The sequence below is a fragment of the Schizophyllum commune genome (genome assembly GCF_000143185.2).
Source record: "Schizophyllum commune H4-8 unplaced genomic scaffold SCHCOscaffold_3, whole genome shotgun sequence".
Taxonomy (NCBI): domain Eukaryota; kingdom Fungi; phylum Basidiomycota; class Agaricomycetes; order Agaricales; family Schizophyllaceae; genus Schizophyllum; species Schizophyllum commune.
The window spans coordinates 2347730-2373876 of NW_026089540.1; the positions used below are offsets into that span (position 1 = coordinate 2347730).

General features: G+C 56.2%; 11 protein-coding genes across 11 annotated transcripts; 4 read left to right on the top strand and 7 right to left on the bottom strand.

Annotated features, from left to right (window-relative positions):
* Window positions 1-2990, bottom strand: SCHCODRAFT_02615871 (mitochondrial Rho GTPase). Its single transcript, XM_003034480.2, has 13 exons — window positions 2916-2990; window positions 2807-2865; window positions 2429-2755; window positions 2154-2381; window positions 1874-2079; window positions 1620-1749; window positions 1370-1518; window positions 1138-1264; window positions 871-1041; window positions 640-771; window positions 390-586; window positions 229-331; window positions 1-182 (listed from the first exon to the last, which is right to left on the bottom strand). The coding sequence occupies exons 1-13, from the start codon at window positions 2950-2952 to the stop codon at window positions 90-92; spliced, it is 1959 nt and encodes a 652-aa protein (XP_003034526.1). The 5' UTR covers window positions 2953-2990; the 3' UTR covers window positions 1-89.
* Window positions 2991-3082: 92 nt separating this feature from the next.
* Window positions 3083-4242, top strand: SCHCODRAFT_02615879 (uncharacterized protein). The gene is made up of 4 exons (XM_003033890.2): window positions 3083-3281; window positions 3331-3396; window positions 3445-3830; window positions 3881-4242. Exons 1-4 carry the CDS (start codon window positions 3098-3100, stop codon window positions 3986-3988), a joined length of 744 nt encoding a protein of 247 aa, XP_003033936.1. The 5' UTR covers window positions 3083-3097; the 3' UTR covers window positions 3989-4242.
* Window positions 4243-5034: 792 nt separating this feature from the next.
* SCHCODRAFT_01151099 (uncharacterized protein) lies at window positions 5035-7008 on the top strand. The gene is made up of 17 exons (XM_050341109.1): window positions 5035-5111; window positions 5166-5231; window positions 5284-5313; window positions 5367-5391; window positions 5438-5519; window positions 5577-5621; window positions 5679-5743; window positions 5794-5851; window positions 5904-5987; window positions 6042-6100; window positions 6155-6212; window positions 6269-6283; window positions 6340-6361; window positions 6420-6461; window positions 6512-6641; window positions 6691-6756; window positions 6817-7008. Exons 1-17 carry the CDS (start codon window positions 5092-5094, stop codon window positions 6931-6933), a joined length of 984 nt encoding a protein of 327 aa, XP_050201767.1. The 5' UTR covers window positions 5035-5091; the 3' UTR covers window positions 6934-7008.
* Window positions 7009-7219: 211 nt separating this feature from the next.
* Window positions 7220-9792, top strand: SCHCODRAFT_02615889 (vWA-like protein). The gene is made up of 8 exons (XM_003033891.2): window positions 7220-7536; window positions 7588-7973; window positions 8022-8098; window positions 8428-8466; window positions 8517-8867; window positions 8925-9341; window positions 9390-9456; window positions 9505-9792. The coding sequence occupies exons 1-7, from the start codon at window positions 7427-7429 to the stop codon at window positions 9435-9437; spliced, it is 1428 nt and encodes a 475-aa protein (XP_003033937.1). The 5' UTR covers window positions 7220-7426; the 3' UTR covers window positions 9438-9456; window positions 9505-9792.
* Window positions 9793-9846: 54 nt separating this feature from the next.
* On the bottom strand, window positions 9847-10624 carry SCHCODRAFT_02685727 (uncharacterized protein; the record flags this gene model as incomplete). Its single annotated transcript, XM_003034481.3, has 3 exons — window positions 10515-10624; window positions 10289-10460; window positions 9847-10229 (listed from the first exon to the last, which is right to left on the bottom strand). Exon 3 carries the CDS (start codon window positions 10201-10203, stop codon window positions 9847-9849), a length of 357 nt encoding a protein of 118 aa, XP_003034527.2. The 5' UTR covers window positions 10204-10229; window positions 10289-10460; window positions 10515-10624.
* SCHCODRAFT_02569867 (uncharacterized protein) lies at window positions 10432-14101 on the bottom strand (the record flags this gene model as incomplete). The annotated part of the gene is made up of 6 exons (XM_003034482.3): window positions 12671-14101; window positions 12459-12618; window positions 12084-12402; window positions 11927-11995; window positions 10551-11793; window positions 10432-10482 (listed from the first exon to the last, which is right to left on the bottom strand). The coding sequence occupies exons 1-6, from the start codon at window positions 14045-14047 to the stop codon at window positions 10432-10434; spliced, it is 3219 nt and encodes a 1072-aa protein (XP_003034528.1). The 5' UTR covers window positions 14048-14101.
* A 157-nt stretch (window positions 14102-14258) lies between these two features.
* On the bottom strand, window positions 14259-16539 carry SCHCODRAFT_02615897 (MFS general substrate transporter). Its single transcript, XM_003034483.2, has 9 exons — window positions 16124-16539; window positions 16062-16072; window positions 15898-16002; window positions 15669-15848; window positions 15542-15618; window positions 15376-15491; window positions 14726-15321; window positions 14587-14675; window positions 14259-14534 (listed from the first exon to the last, which is right to left on the bottom strand). Exons 1-9 carry the CDS (start codon window positions 16306-16308, stop codon window positions 14340-14342), a joined length of 1554 nt encoding a protein of 517 aa, XP_003034529.1. The 5' UTR covers window positions 16309-16539; the 3' UTR covers window positions 14259-14339.
* Window positions 16540-16806: 267 nt separating this feature from the next.
* SCHCODRAFT_02491252 (MFS general substrate transporter) lies at window positions 16807-19717 on the bottom strand (the record flags this gene model as incomplete). The annotated part of the gene is made up of 9 exons (XM_050342946.1): window positions 16807-17001; window positions 17056-17144; window positions 17197-17438; window positions 18464-18724; window positions 18776-18891; window positions 18937-19013; window positions 19070-19249; window positions 19304-19408; window positions 19510-19717. The coding sequence occupies 9 exons, from the start codon at window positions 19715-19717 to the stop codon at window positions 16807-16809; spliced, it is 1473 nt and encodes a 490-aa protein (XP_050201768.1).
* A 396-nt stretch (window positions 19718-20113) lies between these two features.
* Window positions 20114-23927, bottom strand: SCHCODRAFT_02493509 (uncharacterized protein; the record flags this gene model as incomplete). The annotated part of the gene is made up of 15 exons (XM_003034484.1): window positions 20114-20214; window positions 20270-20419; window positions 20477-21123; window positions 21181-21255; window positions 21358-21406; window positions 21456-21576; window positions 21628-21745; window positions 21799-21891; window positions 21943-22100; window positions 22149-22193; window positions 22245-22405; window positions 22456-23431; window positions 23477-23676; window positions 23729-23807; window positions 23856-23927. 15 exons carry the CDS (start codon window positions 23925-23927, stop codon window positions 20114-20116), a joined length of 3045 nt encoding a protein of 1014 aa, XP_003034530.1.
* A 384-nt stretch (window positions 23928-24311) lies between these two features.
* SCHCODRAFT_02615905 (uncharacterized protein) lies at window positions 24312-25020 on the top strand. Its single transcript, XM_003033892.3, has 3 exons — window positions 24312-24485; window positions 24542-24676; window positions 24726-25020. The coding sequence occupies exons 1-2, from the start codon at window positions 24339-24341 to the stop codon at window positions 24674-24676; spliced, it is 282 nt and encodes a 93-aa protein (XP_003033938.2). The 5' UTR covers window positions 24312-24338; the 3' UTR covers window positions 24726-25020.
* SCHCODRAFT_02199463 (phosphoglycerate mutase-like protein) lies at window positions 24681-26096 on the bottom strand. The gene is made up of 6 exons (XM_003034485.3): window positions 25952-26096; window positions 25767-25894; window positions 25704-25711; window positions 25101-25649; window positions 24981-25040; window positions 24681-24930 (listed from the first exon to the last, which is right to left on the bottom strand). The coding sequence occupies exons 3-6, from the start codon at window positions 25707-25709 to the stop codon at window positions 24808-24810; spliced, it is 738 nt and encodes a 245-aa protein (XP_003034531.1). The 5' UTR covers window positions 25710-25711; window positions 25767-25894; window positions 25952-26096; the 3' UTR covers window positions 24681-24807.
* Between the last annotated feature and the right edge of the window lie 51 nt (window positions 26097-26147).

The following is a 26147-nucleotide window of genomic DNA, read 5'->3' on the forward strand; positions in this document are numbered from 1 at the left end:
GAGCAATGAGAGAATCGGATTATGAGATCCTTGAGTACGTATAATGATAGCTTTTGTGTGTGAAGTGACACGATCTACCGTGCAGAGACTCAATCTCGCCGCCCCAAGAGCCACCCTGTCCACCCTGCTGCCCACGCCACGAACCCGCCGCTGCCCATGTCTCGCCTCTTGAGCAGCATGACCTGGGCCATTGTCAGTTGCTAGCAGGGAGAAGGTCATAACACGCACCAAAGCAGCGCTCAACCCAGTCAAAGTGGCGGTCACAGCGATGTACGTTCGCAAACGCGCAGCCTGCGCATTCCGATCTGCACCACCAGGGATGGCGCTGTTCCTGCAAAAGCGTACACGGATTAGCACACGGATTAGCAAGAGCGCCAACAAGTACTCACGGGTTCATCGCAACACCACAAATCGCATGGAACACATCCGCCGTCTGCCCCGTCTTCACGCTGACAGCTACCGGTACTGATAATCCCAGTCGCCTGCAGTACACGTCTGGTTGCACCTCGTGTCGTTGCAGCGCGAGATCGAGATCGGATTTGGTGGCGACGAAGATGGTGGGGATGTGGTCGAGGGAGTATTGTTGCTACTCGGTGTCAGCCTTCAGGTGGAACGAAGAATGGAAGTAAGAGCACGTACTCGCAAGTTACTGATGTAGCTGAAACTGTTGGTGTCACTCGAGTCGTGTACGAAGACAATGACATCCGCGCCGTCAGTTTTCTTGCTGTTTCGTAGTGTTTCTGCTTCGTGTGATGCGCCAAACTCTTGCAACTGCAGCAAACCGTCAGCCATCCATCCTATAATAGGAGCAGGAGATCGTGTCTCGCCTCTGAAGGGCAAGTCATCGCCTCCCGGCCACGTCCTACTCACCACCAAGTACTTCTCACTCCCGCCAATCGCCACCGAGTTCACCACACTCAACAACCGACTCGTCGGCTCGTACACGCTCGAGAACGGCTTGCCGACGAAGGCGCGCAGCAGGGAGGTCTTCCCGGATCCGGCCGCGCCACAGACGTAGGCGAGGAAGACGTTGCGGGTGACCTGGAGGGACGAGTGTCAGCAGGCCAGCTCACACAGGATGTGTCGTGCGCAATCCGAGGTCGGCCGAGAAGGTAAGGCGCGCACGGTCCTACTAACCTTCCCCTTCCTTCGGTCCACCCTCCTCGGTCTTGTCACCTGCAGCGCGTTCGTTCGCGGCTCGTCCGGGTAGCCAAGGTAGGCGAGATATGCCAAAGTCGTTTTGTGGTCGAGGAGCGTGGTCATACTGCGAATAGGTCAGCACAATCTTTCAAGTCTTACAGCGCTAAAGTAAAAATATGTATGGCACTGCAGCAACAGGATGCCAAACGCTGGAGAGAAAAAGTCTTACCTCCACTGCGCCAGCCAGCCCTGTAGAGTGACAGCCCCTGCGTCGTCGGAGACGGTGGTGTCGGGGAAGCGTTGAGATGCCCATGGGTTCCCCGGCGAGGTGCTGAACAGCTCCTCGAGTTCTGCGGGACATAGGGCGCCGTCGCGGTCCTGGAGGTGAAGGTGGTCAGTGGGTACTGATAGTGAAGGTTTTTATAAGAATTCGTGTCACCGCTTTCGCAGAGAAGTATGAGAAGTAGCCAGACACGTACCTTATCAAACGTCTCGAAGATGTCCGTCAAGAACTGATATCCCAGCGGGCTAAGCTCGGCAGAGCAGTCGGCTGGGACGTCAAACTTTGGCGAGAGGAAGGCGGAGGTGAGGCGGAGGTCTTCGGCGTAACTAGGTAAAGGGCAAGAATTGTTAGTAACTCTGCTAGCAGTGTAGTGATGCTGAGGAAGTGATGTACTAGCGCGCAAGAAGTACCGGAGCGATGTTCAGATGTAAACGGGGTATGTTGACTTACCCGAATTTCCTGAGAACAGTCCAGGTTGTTTCCAAGCGACCGCGCTGGATGAAGATGGTGTGGAGGTAGAGGAAGCCGGCTTCGGTGAGGCCTGTTTCTGTTGTACCGTCGGCATGTACGATTTCCCGGACGCCGCCTTCTGCGTGTTGTTGGACCATTTCCTTGATGCCTTCGAGTTCTTGCTGCTGCAATGGTGCATCGAAGCACTGGAATGCAGATGGAGAGGGAGGGGGGAAGATGATTAGGCGCATGCGAAACAAGGGCAGCTAGGGAAGCGCACCTTGCGCTGAAACTCGTTGAGCTCGGAAGAGTCGAGAACGCCATCCTTGTTCGCGTCGCACAGCTTGAAGATGCGTGTCAATGCGGCGACGCAAGCAGGTTTGAGGACGTGGTCGCGCGAGTCGTAGAGGGGTGCAGTTGGGTGGAGAACGGCCTTGTGGGCAAAGTAGAATACTTCAGAGACGTTGAGGGGAATGCGAGCAGAGCATTCGACGCAAGTCTCTACTTCCTGCGAGCCTTGTTAGCTTTTGGACGTATGTGGCGCATACCACGCACCTTGAACTCGTTCATAATGGGCACAATCTCATCCTCGAGAGCCTCGTTCGTGACCTCACCGCCGCGCAGGTCGATCTTATTGCCGACGAGGATGACGGGGACATTGACACCGAGTTGGCGGAAGTATGGGAGCCAGTAGGTCGGTATGCGGTCAAAGGAGAGCGGGTTGTCGATCGCATAGACGACGCAGATGACATGCGCCTTGCGGACTTCGCTCTCGAGGTGCGCGCGGTCCGCGGGGCCGGCGCCTGTGTCGACGATGTACGTTGTTACGTTCTCGGGCGTGACCTCTGGCGGAATGGTGACCTCGGGAACGACGTGCTGGACCTGCGCGGGCGGTCAGCGGCAGCGGCGACGCGTCCGTGCGCGCGTGCTCACATGCGCGACGAAGGCCTCCTTGATGAGCGAGGTGACGATGGTGCTCTTGCCGACGCCCTCTGGAGTTTGCGGTCAGCGGTGTGTGCGACGACGCGGAGGGGAAGCTCACCGTCGCCGACGAGCAGGATGCGCACATCGCGCCGCATGGATGGGTGTCTGTTGGCGTCGTCGCCGTCAAGCCGCGGGGGCGCACGCGGCAAAGGCCGGCTTGTTTGCGCGCGTTTGTGGGCGGCGCGCGGGGGAGATCAGCGCGCGACGACGGTTGTCGGGCGCACCTTGTCCTCAACTGCCATGTCGTTTTTCGGCCGCAAACCGTCTGCGCCGCGCTCAAAGTCGCGCACGCGCACGAAGGAGCCCTCGCCCTCGCCGTCCCCTGCCCCGCCACCGCTCCCCGCGCCCTCCGCGGAGGCTGTCTTTGGCGCGAACAAGCCGCTCTACCTCTGCCGCCCTTTTGCCGATGCCGCGCTAGTCAAGGGTGCGCCTAACCAAGCACTGTAGCGCGCGCCACCCCTCACACAGCCCAGGCAAATTCAAGACGATCGTCCAGCTCCCGCCCTACGTTGACATGTGGGAGTGGGTTGCTGTCAACAGTACGTCCTTCACCCAGCTACCTCCTAGTCCTCGCTCACGTTCCCCAGTCTTTGACTTTTACACCAATCTCAACGAGTTCTATGGCGTACTCACCGAGGTCTGCACGCAGCAGTCCTGCCCGAACATGAGTGCAGGACCCAGTCTCAACTACCTCTGGACAAACCAGGACAAGAAGCAGATCAACCTCTCCGCACCGAACTACATCGACTCCGTCATGAGCTCCGTGCAAACCATCCTTGACGACGAGAACATCTTCCCCACCAAGTCCAGCCAGAACTTCCACCCGTCCTTCCCCCACACGGTCAAGCTCGTTTACCGCCAGTTGCTGCGCGTGTTTGCGCACCTCTATCACGCGCACTACGAGGCAATCCTGCACCTGAGGTCCGAACCGCACTTCAACTCGCTCTTTGCGCACTTCCTCGCGTTTGGCAAGGTGCGTCCGCATCGTGATCGAGCTGCAGCGCGTGTTGATCGTCGTTCCAGGAGTACGAGCTTCTCGAAGTCGCTGATATCCGTGGCGAGCCAGACAAGCCTGTCGGCGTCGGCCTGCTCTGGGAGCGCTGGAAGGACGCGGGCATCCTCGAGACCTAGATCGCGACATCGTGGCTGGCCACGACACGAGCCCGATCCGCGCATCGCACCATGGGATCACCATACCACTTCATGCACATAATAAGGCATCACGCGCCCATCGCGCGCGCACATTCCTTGTTTTCTTCGTCTTCATCTTCACTGGATCATTCATCGCATGGTAGAGAGCATTACTGCAAGCATTGTAGGGCGGAATTGCAGGTATCTTGTAATGTAAGTAGGAGGACAGTGGAATCATTCACTTTAGCATGCTATCGACTCGCCTGCCGCCTGCGATGTCCGCCACTATGCGTCAATTTCTCTCTTCACATCGAAGACCCTGACCACGCGATGATATCTTCTATCACAGCGACGTATTCCGCCTCGCAAAGCCCTCGTGTCGATGGCTTCTCTTCGTCAAGATCCATTCTGACATCACGGTGCGTATCTTCTCATCCTTATGGACCAACGTCTTCGTTTGGGCGCGCGGCTGCGTGCTTACTTTCCAGCAGCATCGCTTGATTGTTCCTTGCGTAAATGACGTGCGAGATGTACCTCTTCTGCCTCGCATTGCGCCCGATAGGTTCACCTTCCATGGGCATGTATCCCTTCGCGAGGGCCTTCTGCTCCACGGCGTCAATTTCCTTGCGACAATGTACGTCTTCCTTCTCTCATCTTCATGATATCGGTGCGCTCATCATGTCTTCCGGCAAAGGTTCCCCTTCAATGGTCCCGCCGTCCTTAAAGGATCATGAGGCGCTGCCCCAACCTCGACGGACACCGCATCGGCGTCAACAAGCATCGTTTCTGACTCCCCCATCTGCACGAGCAGCGCGGACGACATCGGTCCTCGCATGTGCCGGACGTATGAACCCTTGCATAGGCCGGAACTACAGTCCGAAGGCAGCGGCGAAGTCATCAGCATTGGAACTGAGTCTGTGGGCCGGGAAGCATCGGCTGACAGCTACGACGATGGCGTTTGGTCAGACACGCCGACTCTAATTCTAGCTAGAGATGGAATAGACTGGCGCAGGGTATATGAAGGATGAGCGACGCTTGGGCGCGTCCGTCGCCCCTGAATCTCGTGTTCGCTTCCCTTTCTCTCGGGCCCGACTGCCATCGTTATGCGTTATGCGGCGGAATCGTGAGTGTACTTCTTACAGAATATTCATCGTGCTGACGCTGACATGGAGCACAGACATGGCCCCGTCCTCATGGGAACTTTCCTCAACGTGCTTTTGTACGGCGTCTCTGTTATGCAGACGTGCGTTGCTTCGACATACCCTCAGGATCGACGTCGATGATGCTCACCGCAGATACCTTTACTGGAACGTATACAATCGAAAGTACGGTCCTTCGCGAAGTCCGCTTTCGTCCCGTCCTGACCGACGCTTCTCAGAGACCCCTTGTATCTCAGGCTCCTCGTACGCCCGAATGTCGGAGGCCGTGAGCTTCGCTGACAGACCTCAGGTTCTCTTCCTCTTTCTCGCAGACACCGCGCATACCGCGTTCACGATGGCGTACATGTATATTGCCCTGATCATTCACTACGGTGAGTGGACCATCTTCTTTCTAAGTCGTCGTGTATGGCTGACCATCCACTTTCAAGATGATCCTCCGTACCTGCAACATACGACCTGGGTATTTGCGACTGGTGGGTGCGAGGAACGGAACGCGGGCTATGGGTTTCAGTCGCTCACGGTGCGCGCAGAACCTGCCCTCGTGGGCATCATTGGCGGCAGCGTGCAGTTGTTCTTCAGCTGGCGTGTGAGGATGGTGTGTTCAGCTCGTATACTCTCACGCCTTTGCTCACCCATAAACCTCAGCTAATTGGTAACACCCTCCTCGCGGGCATCATCGCTGCCTGCGCGTGCACTGCTTGCTGTGAGTATGACTGTATCCGAACAACTGTTAGAAAGCTCACCCTGGCGTCTAGTAAGTGGCATCGGAACGGCCATCTCTTGCATGATGATATCTGTGTTCTCTGAGCTACATAGGTCGTTGCCGGTTGTTGGAGTTTGTACGTGGACGCTGCCAATCTCGGACGTTCGTCTAACGCTTCAAGGACTGGTAGGGTTTGGGTCCGCCTCCCTGGCAGACATCCTAGTCGCAGGGAGTCTGGTGAACTATTTGGTACGTGGAGTGTTTTGCTCGCTGCGATGCGTACCTGTCTGACGGCACCTGTAGCGCAAACATAGGACGGGGATCAAGTCCACGGATACGCAGGTCGACCGGATAATACGATGTACGTCGAACGTCAATGGATCAGGCCATTGACGTGCACTGACCTTCATATCGAAGTGACCCTACAAACTGGTGCGTGGCGCTGACAGAAACTTGCATCTCGTTCAGGATTTCTGACCACGATGCAGGCGTCATCACTTCGCTTTGGGGGTATGTTTTGGCTAGTGCGACTTTCCGCCTCTGCGCCTCGAGCTTATACACGCCTCAGTGTGATGCATATGCTCTTGTATCTCCTAGAGCATAAGGGCTGGTATGTTCCCTTCTACTTGCCTCAACGCCCCTAATGGGTGTCATGTGCAGGCATCTCATGTTCAACTTCTCGTTGGCGAAGATATATACCAATTCCTTCATGTCGAGCCTCAATAGCCGCCAAGGGTGGCATTGGCAGACGGATAATGTGGCTTCCAGCCAAACGGCTGGACAGAGTGTGGTGAGTAATTGATCTCGTACAAGCCGGACTGCTATTCACAGCTCCTCAGAAGTTTCACTCGCTCAGGCAACTGGGGATACTTGACTTGAGCACCTTTAACGCTACCAATGCAGAAGTGCGTACACTACTTCCTGACCTTCGACCTTCCATGGACACACTTACTGAGAGGGCATAGGCTGGATCATCGGAGACGGTGGATGGTCGAGCCAAAGGCGCTCCTTGCAGCGAATCGCATCGCCCCAGCCTCGACGTTTCGCAGGATACTATGGGGGGTTCCCGGGAAGTAGTATAGATATGGTTTCTCTGTGGGCGTAGCACTTGACGTATTTATACCGAGACATTGTCCAATTAGTTCCGTTGCTGGCAACCCCGCATAGTCCGTATTCGGTATGGAGCATGTGAATACTTGCTTGATTATCGCCAATTCCTCGCTGCTCTACGGACGTTGCTGCATATTCACGCCTTTGGTGAGGTGGCAATGAGGAGATCTGAATGGGATCTGGCACGAGGCGGGCGGGTGTGAGACGATTTACACGCAAGGCTTGATCGCGACGAACTCGTGGCGCGAACATGCAGCAGCCCGCCGCATTTCTGAACTCGACCACCATCTTCTCCCTTTTTTCTTGGTTTCCGTGTCTGAATTGCCCATCGCGAACCCATCGCCGCCGTACGAGCGCGACGACCAGACTTTGACCTGACCATCGCTGCATCATCAGCAGCGCGAGAACAATAGGAACATCACAGCAGGCGCCCAACCGCGACCACACCCAATCACACACCCCATCATGGACACCGACATGGACTTTGGTGACGCCCACGCCGTCTTTGCGCAGGAGGCTGCAGCAATGGCGCAGCAGGTGCCACAGGCGCCGCTGGACGCAGATCGCAAGATGCTGTGCGTCCTCCGTCCCTCCTGCCCGCACCCTGACTAACGCGATCCTCCCAGCGACCTCGTGTTCGTCCAGGACTGTACCGGATCTCAGGGCTCCTACATAGCGTCCGCCACCAAGAACATCGAGGCCATCTGCGAGCACATCTTCCAGTCCGGCAAGCTCCTGTCGCGCGAGGACCTACGCGTCGGCCTCGTCGCGTTCCGCGACCATCCGCCACAGGATCACACCTACATCACCAAAAACTTTGGCTTCTCGTCCGACATCACCAAGGTGCACCACGACCTGAGCGGCCTCTACGCGAGTGGCGGTGGCGATGGGCCGGAAGCGGTGACGGCAGCGCTTGCGGAGGCGCTCCAGATGGACTGGCGACCGACAGCGAGCAAGATGATTGTACTGATTGCGGACGCACCACCCCACGGCATTGGCGAGTACGGAGATGGTGAGTGGCGACGAGGACGCGTCGAGGTCGCTGCTGATGCATCCGCAGGATTCGACGATGGCTCACCGGATGGACACGATCCTTTGCAGCTTGCGAGGGAGATGGCGAAGCATGGGATCACTCTCGTGAGTTATTTCATACATTTAATTGGGCCGTCCCTGCCAGGCCAGAACCAGGACAGCGGCAAGCGGGCTGCCATTAGTCACGGCCAGGTCATGGCCTTGTCACCTGTCGCCCGCTACAGACTGCTCACCGTCTTACGCTGGCTACCCTATGACTACCTGCTGGATGTAGGGCGTATATACGCCCAAACTTGGGCCACAAACGATGTCTACTTGATCATCTGGAGACCAGGGACGTTGCAGCCGGCGCAGCGCTAATGCCGCCTCTGATTTTGCGCCTGGCAAATGACTGGTATGGGCTGCCTTCAATACAGCTTACTGACATGTCGTAGTTCTTCGTTGCTTGTGAACCTGCACTCAGCGGTTACTCAGTGAGTCTCTCGTTGGTCGCCCTCGGTCCGAGCTAATCATTGGATTGCAGTACGCCACCGACTTCTACAACGCCCTCACAACCATTACCTCCGGGCTCATGCTCCCGCTCACCACCGCAGACCTCCTTGCACACGCCATCGTCGGCAGTGTCCTCGAGAACCTCGACATGGAGCGCCTGGTGCGCGAAGTCGGTGTCGCCGTCGCACAACGAATCCTCGGCAATAACGAGTCCGTCGACGATGTCGCACGTGAGCTGCACGAGAAGTTGTTGCTTCGGAACGAAAGCACGAAGCGGGTGGTCATCGAGAGTATATATCGCGAGAGCGAGGAAGCTGCGCACAACGTGCAAGTATTCCTGAATGCGCCCAATCTCAAGGAAGCAAGACAATTGCTGAAGAGGGTGAGTTGTGATCGTGTTCCTGCGTCTTTGCGATGACTGACGCGCCTTGTCTAATAGGTACACGGCTCCCGCTTCACCGAGAAATACCTCGCAGCAAGGCATTCCATGAATCGCGGGGGCTACTCCTACTACCCCGCTACCCCACCACGAACGCCCGCCAAGACCACCTCGTCACCCCGCAGCTCTCTGGGAGGCTCGCCGCCTCGCAAGGTCGCCACCGAATTTGCCGCGTTCGGTGCGCCGAAGGAGGCGAGCGTGTTCGGCACGGCAGTCGCGCGCAGCCCATTCTCGCTCGCAGGCGGCAAGGCGGCGTTTGGGGGCATGCGAAACGCGGGAGTGCGCCCAACGTTCGACGACGATGATGACGAAGACGAGGACGGAATGCGGGTGGGCGGCGGTGGGGTGATACCGGACGACGATGATGATGGGAGGCAGAAGATCGAGCTAAGGGAGTCCTCAATTTCGCTGGAGCAGGTGGGTGAGGTCTGCGTACAGTAAGTACGACACTGACAAGCCTTGTAGGCGCGCCGGATCGCGATGCAAAGTGCGTGGCGCGGTATGAGGGCGTGATGGCCGGGAGCCAGTGCGCGTGAGTTTCGTTGGTCCTCCGTTCATCATCTTTTCTCAACTCGAATAGCTTCTCCATGTTGTTCGTTCAGTATCTTTTATCCTCGCAACTCTTCACACCCAATTTTCTTGCCTTTACTGCCTACTGCACGTATCTCATTTTAGGCCTCTGTTGTATCCATATGCTATCAAGTATATTTGCCAGTACCACGTAGCCTTCTGGCGCTCGTTCAGGACATCCTTTATCGATCAAGCTTTTTTCGTTCGTACATCTCGTTCGCGCTATCGCTTTCGCAGTTCGGTGAAGTAGATGATCTGCACTACACAATTCATTATCCAAACACCCTGTGCGCGTCCGTCGCTTCCTCCCAGTGCCACAACGCATGCGACATCCAACAGTGGCAGAAGGTTTCTACAAGCACAGGACTTCCAGTGCTGCCAAGCTGCGCTTGTGCTCTACTGCAAGGCGCAGGTCCGAGAGCTTGAGGAGCATCAATCGAATGACAGCACTGGTCGTGTCGATGTCGAGCGCCGCCGTCATCCAGACGCTGACGTGAATGAGAATGTCGTCCTGCAGCACGTCCTCTGGGAGGTCGAAATAGTTCGCGCATTTGACTGTGGTAGTGGGCACGATGGTGTCGACGAAGTAGAGTCCAAGGCTGATCTGGTGGCTCGAGGGGTCCTCGTGCAAGGCCTTCTCAAATTCTTGCAAGAGCGTCGCCCCATGCTCGTCGAGGTAGTTCAAAATGATCCTTCGAACGAAGTACATGTCTCTGGGCGTGACGAAGGAGATATCTGTGGTGCAGTGTGGCGTTGAGAGGATTGTTCCCATGTTTGAGGGAAATGGTACGTGCCATCCCTGACAACTACGCCAGCCGAAAATGTCTGCTCCTTCTTGCGAGCCGTACAAAATGCTCGATGTTGGGCCTAGTGTTGCCGTTGACACGCTTGGGAACAGTAGAAGACTTCGTAACACTCGCAACGTCGAATATGCATCTTATCGTTTTGCGCCTTCGATGAGCAAACCTGGCTCGAGATGGTCAACATCCTATATCGGACGAAAAAAACATGTCGCCTTACCTCGTTGTAGCACTTCAAATCGGACATTTCCCGCACAATTGCAAGTCGCTTCGCCACCTCCTCGTCCGCATCCGCCCACTTCTTCGTGTCCTCGAAGCGAGCGTCGCTGAATGTCAGACCTTCGTTATGTTTCTGTAAGGCGGCAGCGACCGGATAGTGCGCCGTGCGATTGGCAATGTACCAGAAAAGCTTCTCGTGCACTTCTCTGTCTTCTTCGAGCAATGGCGTACGATCGAGAGTGAGCACGACCGGAAATATGCCGTCCTTCAGACTCCGGACCAAAGGTCGATAGTCTGACGAATGGTACCAGTATTTCGTGATGATTTCGTATCCCATGCTGGCTACTGGAATCCCTCCGGGGATGTCGCGGAGAGTTCTGACTATGTCGAGCAGGGCGGTGGCGACGCGCGGACGTAGGCTGTCTGGGTTGATCTGGGATGTATGCCCGGCGATCGTATGTAGCATCGCAAGCTTTTCAGAAAGGCAGTGTATCAGGTTATGGGTGTCCTTGCTCGTGCGCGTCGTGACGGAATATCCAGCAAGCAGAAGCGATATGCAGCGCATAGCAAGCGAGAAGAGACGGTGCAACCGGTGACCGACGGACGCAAGCGCCTCTTGCAAACGAGGTATATCGATATTCAGTGGTGTATCATCCTTCGACGAAGAAGATAGCATCAGCCTGACCGCCAAGTCGAGTTGCAAACTCCACAGAAGAAGGGTACGATATTCCAGGGGTGCGTGTACTAGATCATCGCGTACGCCTTGCGTAGGCCCGGATAGCCGCATCGTTTCGGGTACGTGCAACCACAACCACATACACCATGAGTGCATTTGAGGGGTCTGCGACATTTCGAGCGAAAAGTCTTGGTCATGGCGGTAGAGGTGGGCGTAGAGCCCGAGATGGGCCAGAATGTGTGCGCGATCAAGACCCTGGATATAGCCATGCCCCGGATGGAGGAAGTCCATCCAAGCGACCATGGGGAACCATATGCTCCGGATATACCCCAGGACGCTGTGGCGGACACGCTCTGTCGCTAAGTCCATAACCAGGAGCAATGCCGAGAGTTGCTGAATAGCCTCACAGCCGCGCAGCACATCTGCGTGGGTGGGAATCCAGTGCAACTTGTTGATGGTGAAGGGGTCAATGGAAAGTCCGCCCACTTCTTCAACCGCGATGACAATCGAGACGTGGCGGCGAACTGCTGCGTCGATCATTTTGCCCATAGGTAGTTTGCTAGCATCCTGACGTAGCGCTTGCTGAAGGCCTTTCAAGGCTACCCTAGACAGCTTCATGGCGAGGGGATACGACGGATGGGTGGTAGTTGATGGTCAAGAAGCAAATAATCTTGTTTGACTTCTCCTGTCCTCGATCAGCACTGTCACGTGATGAATTTCATAGCACCACAACTCACTGTTTTGGTTCAGAGGCGAACGCAAGGCTGTCACTGATCGGGGTGGCGGGAGAGAAGCAATGCACGAGTCTGGGCCGCGAAAGAAATGGAGACAAGCTACGTTAAGTCCTCTACACGCAAAGTCTTCGCGTAGTATTCCAACGTTCCCAGAACGCACCGCCAAGCAGTAACGCATGCGGAGGTTCCACCTCCCTGCACCGGTAGCGGACAAAGCTTCGCAGTGACTATGACCGTCGGGTCCTTTTGCCACTGCTCATACTTCGAGTCTTGATCGACATACTTGACGCCGTAGTGCACCGGCATCTCGCCGTAGTCGATCTCCACGAGGAAAATGTCCTTCTTGGTGCCCCGCGGTTGTGCTTTTGAGCGCATTTCCCTGATCCTATCTATGATGGCCACGACGTCTAAGCCACAGACGTACTTCTTGGCGAGAAGAGAGAGAAACATCGCGTCTCGGTACGATAGGTAGTCCGCGTCTGTGGTGTATTTAGAGAGAAGAACTCGCATGATGCGCAAGAGGGTTGCGACGTACCCTCCACGATTTCGAAGCCTCCGAAGTACTTCAATCCTTTTCTAGCGCCTTTCAAGCAATCAACGCTGTGGAGGGACCAGCGAGCTGACTGACACTCCTTCGAGCAGTAGTAGACGGTTTTGCAAGGGCAACGGCGCAGCTTTACGTTCTGGCGATTGCACTTGGGAGCAAATGAGTATGGCATACATCGATCCGTGGCAGATTCGACCTACCTGTGGATTTGCACATTTCTTGGGGAACGCATCCTTAGCCAACTGCGCACGCTTGTCGAGAATTCTATCAATCAGCGATACGTCCAAGTCTTTACTATATTCTTCGTCGTCTTCGTCGTCTTCGTCATCATCTTCATCGTCATCGAGGTCATCAAGGTCGTCAAGGAAGCGAGAGCTGGCGAAGGACGCGTCTCCTTTGTGCTTGGTGTAGGCGCGTATCACAGGTAGGTGGGCCGTACGAGCAGCCACATTGAACATGCCGGCGCCTATCAACATGCGCCGCGTGTCGTCGGTTGGCAAAGAGTGGCATATCTCGATGAGCAGAGGGAAGGCGCCGTCGTTTAGCGCCCAGACCAATGACCGGTTGTCTGTCGCAGTGTCCCAGATATCTCCCAGCAAGCTACCCGCGCGCCCGACCGCTTCATGCCCGGGTCTCAGCGCATGCAGCGAGCGCGCGAGATGGACCACGCTGCGGACGATGTCCCGCGCGTGGTTGCCGATGACGAGGAGCTCGGTTGCCAGAGCGCGCACGATTTCCAGGTGTTGTGCGACGAAGGTGAGCGCGTGGTCGACCAGTTTGTCGTTCCAGATTTCGATGGCGTCGACAAGCTTCTGCACGCATCGGATGGCGAGCCTGTACATCTTTCGCGGTCTATACTTGACACAGGCGATGGCATGGCGGACGGCGGCTGGCTCGTACTGCTCTGGCTCCTCGATGTCGGAATCCAGCGACTCGACGTCTGAGTCGACGTCGACGCTCGCGCCTAGCATGGCGTACATCCCCTCGACGAGGATTTCGAGCCAGACGACGAAGTCCTCAATCCTGTCGCTCATGTTCCCGGTGAGGTAGTCCGGGATGTGAAGCCAAAGCCACATGACCTGCGAGTAAAGTTGCGGTGTCTGCGCGAGCAAATGCGCCGCCGGCTTCTTCCACTTCAGCAGAGCGCGCGAGAGCGAGATGACGGTGTCAATATGCCCAGAGGGCTCGCCATCGACGTGCGGAACAGGCTCGGGTTCCAGGTAGCCACTGTTCGGATGCAGGAAAGTGATCCAGTCGATTATGTTGAACCATATGCGGTCCAGCAGCTGCATCGCCGGGACGAGCAGCCCGCTCTTCCCTGGGTAGTTCGTCTCGAGCATGTCCCCAAGGTCGTCCAGCACCGCGACGGCTTTCGATACCGCAGGAGAGGAAGTGCGCATGTCCTTGGGAGGTAGGGTAAATGGGTCGACAGTGAGTTCGTGGCACATTCTCTCCGAGGCGAGGAGTGGCCCAAGTCGAACGCATATAGCTGCCGCCCTTGCGCGAGAGGCGTTGTCGGGTAGATCTTTCAGACGAGCAGTGAAGGGGCGAATCTCAGACGAGCTTCTAACCACCATGGCGACTATTTGAGGAGGCCGGACGTTTTCGCCAGCCCGAGGTGAAGGCTGCTGTTGAGTTTGTAGGAATCGATGACAAGGACATAATCGTGACAACGGTCACGCGGCATTCGCCGAGCACAGTCGGGTTTCCTACTTATCCACCCACTCCCAAGTCAGAGAAGATACGAAAGCATAGCAGCTCAGTTGATTATTGTCTATCAATACAAGTGTGATATGCGATGCTCTAGTGTGCTGTAATTGGCGGAAAATCAGTGTATATATGCGCATCTAAATCTATGCTCGACCAGGTCTATGCAGCAGCCTTCTTGGCTTCGCGCCGTGCCCGCCATCTCGGGCCCATGATCATCTCTAGGTAGATGAAGGGAATCATCAAGGCAGCGACGCCTCCGAAGAGAACGTAAGTCCATCCGTAGCCGAGACCGTTGGTGATGTTGTCGATGACTGCGGTCATTATGGCGGCGAGGCTACATCGGGCGAGGTTCGTCTGCGAGGGGAGTGAGTGGTGTAAGGTTGAGGAAGGGGAAGGGCAGACGTACGCAGGCGGTGACACTGGAGCTTTGTGCATGTTCTATATCTATCATGAGTGTCATGGTCGTGTTGAGGACCGCGTTGAAGGTGTAGCCGACTGGGTGGAGATCAGCATCGTCTTGCATGGGATAGACCGAGCATGCATACTGGGTAGCTGTAGAACGAGCGGTGCCGCTAGATGTGCGCCCGCCTGCACTGACCAACCCCAGCCAATGACGCTCGCCGCGAATACCGCAACATGCAAAGGCATCAACCTTAGCCGTGCGTGCTCAATCGGAAAGTCGCGCTCGTCCAACGTGCCCTTCTCTCCGTCGCCCTTCTGCGCCTCCGTCCACCTACGCCGCATCCTCCTATACTCCGCGTCCAAAACACGCCCATGCACCGCGCTACTAATAAGCATGCCCGAGCCGATGGGCAAATAACACAGCCCGACATCCGTCTCCGACAAGAAGGGGTACTTCTCGGCAAACGAGCTCGAAATCGTAGCGGTCACGCAGTACCACACTGCGTAGATGATGGCGGTGAAGGTGAGCGCGAGCGAGACGGCGGGGTTGAGGAACAGGGGGAGGGGGTTGCGGATGTGCTTGCTCTTGGGTGGGGCGGAGGGTTGAGGAGGAGGCGCTAGACCTGCTTTCTCTGCTTTGTGCTGGGCGCGGCCGACGACGCGGATGACGGGGGAGTAGACGAGTTTGGATACCCTGTTCTTGCTGGCCGAGACGGCGTGGTGGGTTTCGGGAAGGAAGCTATCCAGAGGGAATGTCAAACGGTGGACGTAATACAACGACGAGCGTACGCACACCAATACGAAGAGCAGGCAGCATCCGGAGAAGATGCAGAGGAACCAGAAGATGGATCTCCAGCCGAGGCCATCAGCTAGAGCGCCACCTAGTACTGGACCAATGACTGGGGCAAGCTGCGAAAACTTAGTCCACGAGGATAGCCTTGCCGTAAGGCGCGACTCACCTGAGGACCCAGGTTGAAGGCACCGAAGTACCCGCCGCGATCTTTCCTGCTTGAGATGTCGCCTATGACACCCGCCCCTGCAGTCGAGGGTGAGTATGTGTAGAAAAGGAGGTACGACGCGACGTACCTAAGGCGATCGTGCTAGCGCACCCGGCTGCTTGGAAGCAACGAAGCACCAACAACAGCCAGAACGCGTCCGTGGGCACGAGCGCGAGGCCAAGACAGGACAGCACGAGGATCGTGAGGCATATGAGGTACGTTGGCCGACGTCCGTAGAAATCAGACACGGGACCCCATATCATTGGCGCTGAAGGAGGGGTAAGCAAGTTATCGTGTGTTCCAGATGAAGGACGCACATATGCCTTGCAGGATCAGATAGACGGTGACTGTAAGATTAAGGGATGAGGTCGACTTGTGGAAGACGCCTGTGAGGGTAGGGATGGCTGGGAAGTAGATGTTCGCTGGGGGGGAATGCCGATCAGCTATGGTCGTGTGCTGCGGGCTACGGCGTCGTGCATACCTGGAAGGGGGCTAAACTGCTCGTCAGTATCATACACAATGAGGGGGGCCCTCCTCACGCACCTGAACAAGCCTGCGATGGCCACCACAAACACGATAAACCATGTCTCCTTGCGCGTATAGCGCGATGGCTTCTCCTCAACTGGTGGTCGTTCCTTCACATCTGGGGTCGCTGGGACATCCGGGGTCGCAGGTGCCGTCACTGGGCCCTTCTCTAGTGGCCCATCGTCTATCGTCGTAGCAGTCATGACGGTCGTGAGTAGAGGAGAACTTTCATGATCGCGGGCGCTGCATGCGCCATAATCGTCGGACGCCGTGCGGCGTCGGACACGATTGCGAGACAGCGAGATGTTATTGGCTAAGAATACACAGTAGATGATTCAGCGAGGGGGTTAGTCCCACGACCTGCAGAGCTCATCGTTGCCGACAGCAAAGGCATTACGAGGAACGACGAGAACGTCGACGAGACGATTGTAAGGTGCTTTGGCGGTTTCATTCAAGAGGGCAACCGATTGGTCTTCGAGGGCCGATCAAATGACCACGTGGATGAGAACAATACCTTCCATTTTCGTTCACAAAAGCCACGGAAGCGTATGTTGCCGTTGTCAGCATCCAGACTGAGGCCCTTGTTTTGAGTTTAGGTCGTGTAGATATTGGTCCATCACTTGATCCTCTATATATCTTTCGTCAGCGATATAACGATCTCGGCCCATGCTCGTAACTGTCGTAGAGGTTCGCCTCGTATATCAGGCATTTGCTGCTCTTGCCTCTCGACTCTCGCGCCATCGCGGACCCATGATCATCTCCAGATAGAAAAGAGGAATCGTGAGCGCCGCCACACCTCCCATGAGAACGTACGTCCAACCGTAGCCGAGTGCTCGGATGATGTAGTCGATGACTGCAGTCATCACGGCGGCAAGGCTGCAACGTGCGAGGTTCGTCTATAATGTTCAGTCAGTGCTGAATGTACTTGAGCATAGCGTATCAGCACGTACGCAAGCTGTGACACTCGAGCTCCGCGCGTGCTCAATGTCAATCATGAGTGTCGTAGTCGTATTCAGGATCGCATTTGACGTGTAGCCCACTGCAGAGTTCGTCAGTATATCATTATGCCAGAGCAGGCAGACTTATCGAACCTGGCAGCTGCAGAACAAGCGGAATCGCAAGATGCGCACCCGCCTGCACCGCCCATCCCCATCCAATGACGCACGACGAAAATACGGCGACATGCAGCGGCATAAGTCGCAAGCGCGCATGCTCGACAGGAAAGCTCCTTCCGCTCCTCGGAACACCCTTCTCCGCATCCGCCTCCTGCTGAGTAGCCCATTTTCGATGCATGCGCCGGTATTCCGCGTCCAGCACACGCCCGTGGACCAAGCTTCCGATAAGCATGCCACAGCCGAGGGGGAGGTAGCACAGGCCGACGTGCGCCTCGCTCAAGAATAGACCTGCTCAATTCTCAAAAATCGCGAAATTCCCAGAAAGGAAGGCGAGGTGTCGCGGCACGCTTTTGGGCCCTTTCTGTCCGAGTATGACGTCCCAAATTCGAGGAGAGTACATGACAATCGATGATAAATCGAGTTGAATCTCTGTACCGAGTTTGGTGGCCACAGCGTGAGTGCGCGCCACGCAAATCCGCTCGAAGTGGTCGGGCGGACGCATGGCTTGCCTAAAACGGTAACAGCCATCTCCGAGCGCCGTCTCTGCCCTTCTCCATCACGCTAGGGCATCGGGCACCTTAGAAAACCTCACAGTAATCAAGATTAAATACTTATAGTCTAGCTAGGACCGTTACTTGGCCCTCAAAACGTATCACAGCTTGCCAACAATTCTCACTGGCATTCCAACCATTCACGATGCCGCAACACGACTTATAGACCCCCTGCTATATATTACGTCGGTAAGATACCAGATCAACTTGAGAATCCGTCACTATACATAGTCTGCGGGCGAGAAGAAGCCTTCCCGCAGCTTCTGTCTGTAGATACGTCGCTTGAGAGACTTGAAGGCTATTCTGCTTGCCCCTATGCAGCTATGCTCAGATTAACAGTGCATAACATGCTAAACCGAACTTTTCTTGATTACTGTGAGATTTTCTAAGGTGCCCGATGCCCTAGCGTGATGGAGAAGGGCAGAGACGGCGCTCGGAGATGGCTGTTACCGTTTTAGGCAAGCCATGCGTCCGCCCGACCACTTCGAGCGGATTTGCGTGGCGCGCACTCACGCTGTGGCCACCAAACTCGGTACAGAGATTCAACTCGATTTATCATCGATTGTCATGTACTCTCCTCGAATTTTGGACGTCATACTCGGACGGAAAGGGCCCAAAAGCGCGCCGCGACACCTCGCCTTCCTTTCTGGGAATTTCGCGATTTTTGAGAATTGAGCAGGTCTAATGGGTACTTTACGGCGAAGGCGCTGGATATGGTTGCGGTGACGCAGTACCAGACAGAGTAAGTCATGGCAGTGTAGGCGAGGGCAAGCGCGACAGCAGGGTTCAGGAAGAGCGGCAGAGGATTGCGAATTCCCTTTCGTTCCGCCGCGGCTGGTTTCTCTGATTTCTCGTCCGTGGCCTTCCCAACAATATTGAAGACCGGTGAGTAGATGACCTTCTTCACTTTGCTGTCACCAATCTCGACAGCGGCGCAGGTCTCTGGGAGGAAACTAATTGCCCGTGAGATGCCTTCGCGGATGCCTCGACAGTTTGATAAGTACCTGAATATGAGAACAAGGCAGATTCCAGAGAGAATGCACAGAAACCAGAAGATCGACCTCCACCCGAGGCCACCTGCTAAGGCTCCGCCCAGTACTGGCCCTAGTACAGGCGCCAACTGCCACGCGTCAGACCTGGTAAGATGTGAAAACCAACGACTCACCTGAGAACCAACATTCGCGGAGAAAAAATGGCCGCCACGGTTCCTCCTGCTTGTGATATCGCCTATAACACCTGCGCCTGCAACATGTTGCTTGTCAGGGATTATCAAACAGCGTAAGGATTGATGTACTGACAGAGAGCTGTCGTGTTCGAGCAACCTGCCGACTGGAAGCATCGAAGTAGCAAGAGCAGCCAAAAGGCATTCGTGGGCACGAGGGCGAGCCCAAGGCTGGAGAACACCAAGATGGCGAAGCAGATGAGATAGGTCGGCCGACGTCCATAGTAGTCAGATACGGGGCCCCATACCATGGGCGCTAGTGTGGCATGAGCAACACGTCGACGAGCTATTCACGAACTCGAATGCTCACCGATAGCTTGCAGGATCAAGTAAACTGTTACGGTCAAGTTGAGCGACGATGTTGATTTGTGGAAGACGCCGGTCAGCGTAGGTATGGCCGGGAAGTATATGTTCGCTGTAAACAACGTTCAGTCAGTTTTTACGACTCACATTGGACCAAGATCTCACCGACCTGAGAGAGGGCTGAGGGATCGCAAATTCGTTCAGATCGCCAACCATTGGTGAGAGCAAGGTCATACCTGAACAAGCAAGTCACGGCGACCATATACACAATGAATTTGGTTTGCCTAGGCGTATAGCGCGAAGGAGGCTCCTCTATCGGTCTTGTATCCTTGCCCTCTTCCACCACCGCTGGTCCATCGACTGCCTGCTCCTGTACGCCAACAAGCCCTTCCTTGCCCGCACCCTCGATTGAAGGAGTCATGGTGGTCGTGTGCAAGGTAAAAGTGACATGATCCAGCGCTCTGAAGACGCAATCGGACCTGCGCGGGAAAGAAGGCAGATAGGCGGCTAGTGAATTGCTGCTGGATTACATGTGTAGGGCAAATTGGGGCGATAAGTCAATGGCATCGTCTCTGCATCCGTCCTTCGTGTGCGGCCGATTAGTTGCGATACCGAGGTGGGTGCAGAAGAACATCGGAGACGGAAAGACGCACGGTGAATGTGACCTTTCGGGACGAAGGCGCTTTCCCACGGCATGGGGGCCATGATTCTCACCGTCAGTGCGAGCACAGGGAACGTACAAAGCAATTTGCAAGCAAACGTACAATACAGACTGGTCGTGATACAAGCTTGTTCTACATACCGTGATTTGACGAATTCATGAGGTGTCCATTGCATGATCTTCCGTGGCCTTGGGGGCCTTTGCCTTGTTCCGCCGCTCGGACAAGAAGTTCTCGATGCGCGCCTTGAGTTCGGGTTCTGCAGAGTCAAGGTCAACGTGTGTATTCGAAGAGAGGCCAAGAGGGACGCGTACGCTCGATGACATCCTCGATGGTGAGGGGCATGCGGTTGAAGGGATCCTTCGAGTCCGAGAGCAAGTGAGACTTGATTGTTGGGCGGTCGATGATTGTCCGCGAGGACGGCAGCATGACCGGGTCACGCATGACAGTGTACATGAGCGGATCTGAAGGTACGAATGTCAGTACAGAGCGATCCCTTGCTGTGACGCCCATCCACTCACCCAAGAACTCATCCGGCACCTCGCCCAGATCATCCTCCGCTTCAATCGTCGTCCTCGCCTCTTCGACCTTCTCCACAAACGCATACAGCACCTGCACCTCCTGCTCCGTCTTCAGCGTGCGCTGCACTGCCTTCGCCGCGGCGCGCATAAACAGCTCCTTGCTGTAGCTCCGCCCATCATTCGCGACCGCGCGCACGAACTCGGGCTGGTCGCTCAGGTTGATGAAGATCTGGATGATATCGCTGAGGAGCTGGCGCGGATTGAACGACAGCTTCTCCGGGTCGCGTACGCGCAGCTCCTGGTACCGCGGACCGATGAGCGCGTTGAGGTTGTAGTCCAGCATGGCTGCGAGACGGTCGACGATCTCGGGCATCATGAAGGGGGCCTTCGTCTCGGCAGTGAAGAGCTTGAGGAGTTCGACGGTCGAGCGGCTGAGGGCGGCATAGCTAGATGCCTGGCGTTCAAGGGAGCGCAGGGTTCCCTCGCGTTCGCGGCGGTACTGCTGAGGTTGCGCATTCCAGGCTGCCTGGTTGTCCATCTCGACCTGGATGGTGTGGATCTGGGTCATCTCGCTCAAGGATTCGTCCATGAGGTAGGTAACATCGTTGATCATGAGGTTGACGAAGCGGACGAACTTGTCGATCTTGCTGCAGGAGTATGTCGGAGCTCGGACATGACATGCAGCAGATATGCGAAGCACGTACGTGGCTTCGATGTTAAGCGCTTCCCGGTGTACGGGGTTGTCCCAGATGTACTTCAAGACGTAGGCGATGCTCCGTCTAAGGCCAGGTCAGAAAAAGCCGACATACAGACATCTCGAGCCCACCTCGCATCTGCATGAGAGGTCAGTAAGGCGTTCACGATGAAAGCAGCATACCAACTCACTGAATTTGTCATAAAACTGGGAGCTTGCGCCCGTTTGCTCGACCTCTGCCAACTCCGTTAGCCAACCCCTTCAGCAGTTGCATTGAGCGCATACCGATGTAGAAGTGCATCAACGCCGGGATCAAGTGCTTAAGCGCCTTCGGGTGCGAGTTGAGCAGTTGTCCGAGCACACCGCCGCGCTCGCGCCCATAGCCCCACAAACCCATGAAGAGGGTCTATGCGATGGTGAGTACTAAGGAATACGCATGCACCAATAGACTGCTCACGTCGTTGATCTTCGACTTCAAGAACGGGTTCTTGATGTACCACGTCGAGGTCAAGAAGGTCAGGACGAACATGAGCAGCTCGTTCTTGCCTGCGACGTCGAACTTGTCGCGTGCGTCCCTTCCGAGGCGCTCAACAACAGGGTCCAAGCAGGAAGCAACCATGCAGCTTACTGCGTCACGAAGTGATAATGGTCCACAATATCCTCGATGATGTATTCGGGCAGCACGCGGAAGGACATTGGCACCTCCTGCGGGAGCGGAAGCCTGGGGGCTCAAGTTCAGCACCATTGACACAACATGATCGAACACACTTACTCAACCAGCGGGTTCGGGTGCGTCTTCAGCGGGTCAACCTGCCGAATGACCCAGGTGGACAGGAAGTTGGTGAAGCCAAGGTGGCGGAGGAGAAGCTCGGGGTCCAGCAGCTGCGCCGCGAAGGTCATCTGGTGAGATTTGAGCTTGCCTAGCTCGATCTGTATGCGGGTCAGCCAGTTGTAGCAGACAATCCTCTCGACATGCACCTTCCCCTGATCAATCGCTTGTTGTGTTCTGGCTTGGTTCGGTGTCTGAGGTACCCGTCAGCTTCAGAAGTTCGCAAAGGTAGGGAGCGTACGTACACCCATCCAAGAGCCGTCACCCTGGATCTGGTCAAGCTGCCTCTGGTACTCGCTGATGTGCTTGTGCATCTCGTTGTACGAATCGACCGTCTTCAACAACCCGTAGTGGCACATTGCAATGGACAGGAAAAAGATCTCCGAGATGAAGTTTGGTGCCGGCGCTGCGATTGTTGAGTCCCACCAACAATACCCTTTTACCAACAGAACTCACCGTTCGCACCCTTCTGCTGGTCCTCCCACGCCTTCGCCTCCTCGCTCGTCGCCTTGATCCTGGTCTCGTCGTGCAGGTCCAACCTGTCGGACCTCGCCAAATACAACGGGTCGATCTTGTCCATCTTGCTATACGTCGCATCCATGAAGGGGTCTGCGAACCGCAGCAGCACGGTCTGGATGTTCACCATGAAGCTATCCGACGACACCGTCGCCGGATCCACTTGCATGCCCGCGCGGCGCAAGTTCAGCTTCACGACCCGCGCGAAGTACTTCAGCACGGCCTCCCGCGCCACGGGAGACGCGCGCACGAGTGCGTTGTAGATCGCGAAAAGCGACGTCTGGTACCCGTTGAGCGTCCCGCGCAGACTAGCGAAGGACGAGTCGAGGTCCGCGCGGCTGCGCTTGTCGGGGTCTGAGAAGTACGTGCGCGCGACGGAGGGCCAGTCCGTGCCGAAGACATTCAGACGCGATACGGGTCCTAGAAGCGCGAGACGCTCGAAGGTGGGTGCAGTGGCGTTTTCCGGGATGAACTCGTCGAGGCGGGTGATCATGACGGCGATGGGCTTGACACTGACGAGCGCTTCAAGGCCGCCGATGACACCACGCCAGGTCGCGTCGGCGCCGGCGATGCCCTCGGGCTGAGCGAGCGATGGGTGGTACGCGAGAAGCTTGACGACGGGACCGAGGACGCCGTCGATCTCGTTGTCCGGCTCGAAGCGGCGGGCGAGGTCGTGCAAGAAAGGCTCGACGTCGGAGGCAGACAGAGAGCCGGATTGCGGGGAGGACCCCAATGGTGTCGTGAATGCGGACAGTGAGAGAAGTGGGTTGACCAGCTCGATGGGTCCAATGGGCTTGTTCGACGGCTGCGGGAACATCTCAGGCTCCTGCAGCGTCAAACCTGCATAGCTGATGACCAGATCCTTGATCTTGTCCAGCTTCTCCACGCCCTTCTGGGTGTCCGTCGGCGGATAGCCCTACAGAATGTCAGATCACCGTCAGGCGCTTATTGTTCGACATACCTTCTTGAGAAGCGCCGAGCGAATCTGGTTCTGACGCTTCCAACATCCGACAAGGTACTCGAAGATGGTCTGTTCCGGGGGCAGGGAAGTAAGTACGGGAAGGTAGTCGAGGTCATCTGTCATGCTTTGGGGGTCGAGTTCTAGTCGCGCGATCAGCAGTCTGTCGACGATGTCCGTGCTCAGGCGGATGTTCGTGAGGCCTGCACATAGGCATCAGTCAGCGCTGTAAGTGTGGAAGGATAGATCGCGCACTCGGATCTTCTGAGCGCAGCTCCTGGTCCAAGTACTTGAGCCACACAATGTCATAGCCGCTCGCTTCAGCTGCTGCCCTCTGCGCCACGATCAGTACATAGAGGGTATGCTATGGCTCAGCACATACGTCCAAAGTCACCCTGAAGATCTCCCCTACGGCTTTGTGCTCCCACTGCTCGAGATTGAGTGGTGGGGCCATCTTGACCTTCGTTGCTCGTGGAGCAGGGATCGGTTCAGGCTCGGCGACACGCTTCGCGCTCGGAGGAGGTATGGGCTTCGAGGCAGGTTTAGGCTTAGGAGGCGGGGTCGCAGGCACGCTCGACGGCTGAGACGAGGGCCCAGGCGATGCTGACGCCGCCGACTGCAGCTTCGCGAGACGCTTCAGACGGATCTGTACGGCGCTTAGTGACCTTTCCTCGATCCTTATTCAAACGACATACGCGCTCAGCATCGTCCAGCGGGGTACTTGGGTTATCGGACATCGCGAGAACAATGGGGGCTGGAAGGAAAGACGGAGAAGAACAAAGACTGCCGACGCGATGGGGGAACGCGTAGAACGTGTCGGCAGCCCGGACCGGCACCCGCCGCCTTCTTTTCCCCCACCATCACCATGTTCTTCGGTCGGCTGCTCGCGACGGCGCAGGCGTGCGCCCTGCCTGGCCGCTCGTTCTCTACGACGGCATGCCTAGGGAAGATGAAGACTCATCAGGGCGCGAAGAAGCGCTGGACCTCGCTGCCGTCCGGGAAGTTCAAGCGTGTACGTGCACGCACTCGGGAGACTTTGCGGCAAATTGACTGGCCGGATTCGTGCAGGCACACGCATTCCACCAGCACTTGAACACCAACAAGACGCCGGCGCAGAAGAACAGGCTGGGGAAGACGGCATACTCGACCCACACGCAGACAGTCAAGCTGAAGAAGGCGATACTCCCCTACGGGACACATTGAGTGCGTGCGACATTAATTTTCTGTTTTGTTTCGTGCTCATATGATCCAGTCCAGTGCTATATTATACGTATGCGTGCTTTCGGCTGCAATAATATATGTCCAACCCCAACTTCCTCATCATGTTCCTGCTACTACCTGCGCTCTGACCTCTTCTGTGCCGAGGCCGTGCGAGCCTTACCCCCACCAAAGAACGCACGAAGGTCTTTCTGTCGAGGATCATGCGCAGAGCTTCCGATACCACCTTTCTGGCGAACCTGTAACCCATTCCTTGGTCAACACTCGACCTTGATGCGTCCAAACTCACCAGACTATTCAAATGGTCGTGTCGGTTCACCTCAGTGATACTCATGGTCAACTTGTCGCCCTGCAATGTTATAAGCTCAGCGACGAGCGGCCGGGTATGTAAAGAATCACAACAACCCACCTCCTTTTCCACAACCACCCTCACCCACCCCGTATTATGCAGCGTTATGCGCTCCGTCGACGCCTTCGCTAGCGTTCCTCGCTTCACCAACGCGCCCACCAGATGTCGGATATAGATCCCATGGCTGACCACCAATATGTGCGTCGGTCGCTCACTCTCCTCCTCCAGCCCGATATACGGCAGCAATAGCTCCTCAACCGTCTTGTCCGCCCGCTCCCGCACCTCCCTCCGACTTTCTCCTCCCGGAAACCTCTCGTCGTCGCCCCTATTGCGCGCGTACGTCCCGTCTTGCAGCTTAGACGACCTGTCCTGCTTTTCATTCGAAGCAGGTGTCGTGCCCGTCTTGCCAGTGCGTGCCGCAGTGTACGGCTTACCCTCGCCCTCTCCAAAGTGTTGCTCTTTGAGCAAGTCGTTCTGTATGATCGGCGGCCTTGGCGGCGCTTGCCTGTCGTGAATTGCTGAAGCAGTCGAGAGGGCGCGGTTTAGGGGCGAAGTTAGGATAGCTGTGAACTTCTCGTTGGCGAAGGAGGTTGCGAGGGCGTTTGCTTGCTGTGAGGGGTCAGTTGACCTGCTCTATGAGCAGCTGAGGGTGAGTTTACTAACGTTCATGCCTGCAAATGCGCTGCTCGTTAGAATAATTTCGGGCAAAGAAGCGTCGTGAATTACCATGATTCGACAAAGATGACTCCTTCCACCCCGCCCATACTTGTTTCTATAGCATGGGGTCGGGTGCGTTTCTCTAACTCTAAACGACAGAATCGTACTAGGTTATCCATTGACTCCCCGTGTCGAACCTAGTCAATGGAATAGGGTCAGACCCGTTTGGGGCGCGCGGAGAACACGTTTCTTACAAACGTGAAGATGGTTGTTGGCATGACACGAGGCTCGATATATACGAGCTGATTTACTATACGGATCTCTGGAGAAGGATACGAGAGGTGTTACTGCGCAATCGCTCCCGCCAGACGAGGGCAGAGATGGACGTTCTGCACGAAGTCGAACTTCGTCGCTCCATGCGGAACCGAAACGCCACATGGTCTCGGCGTT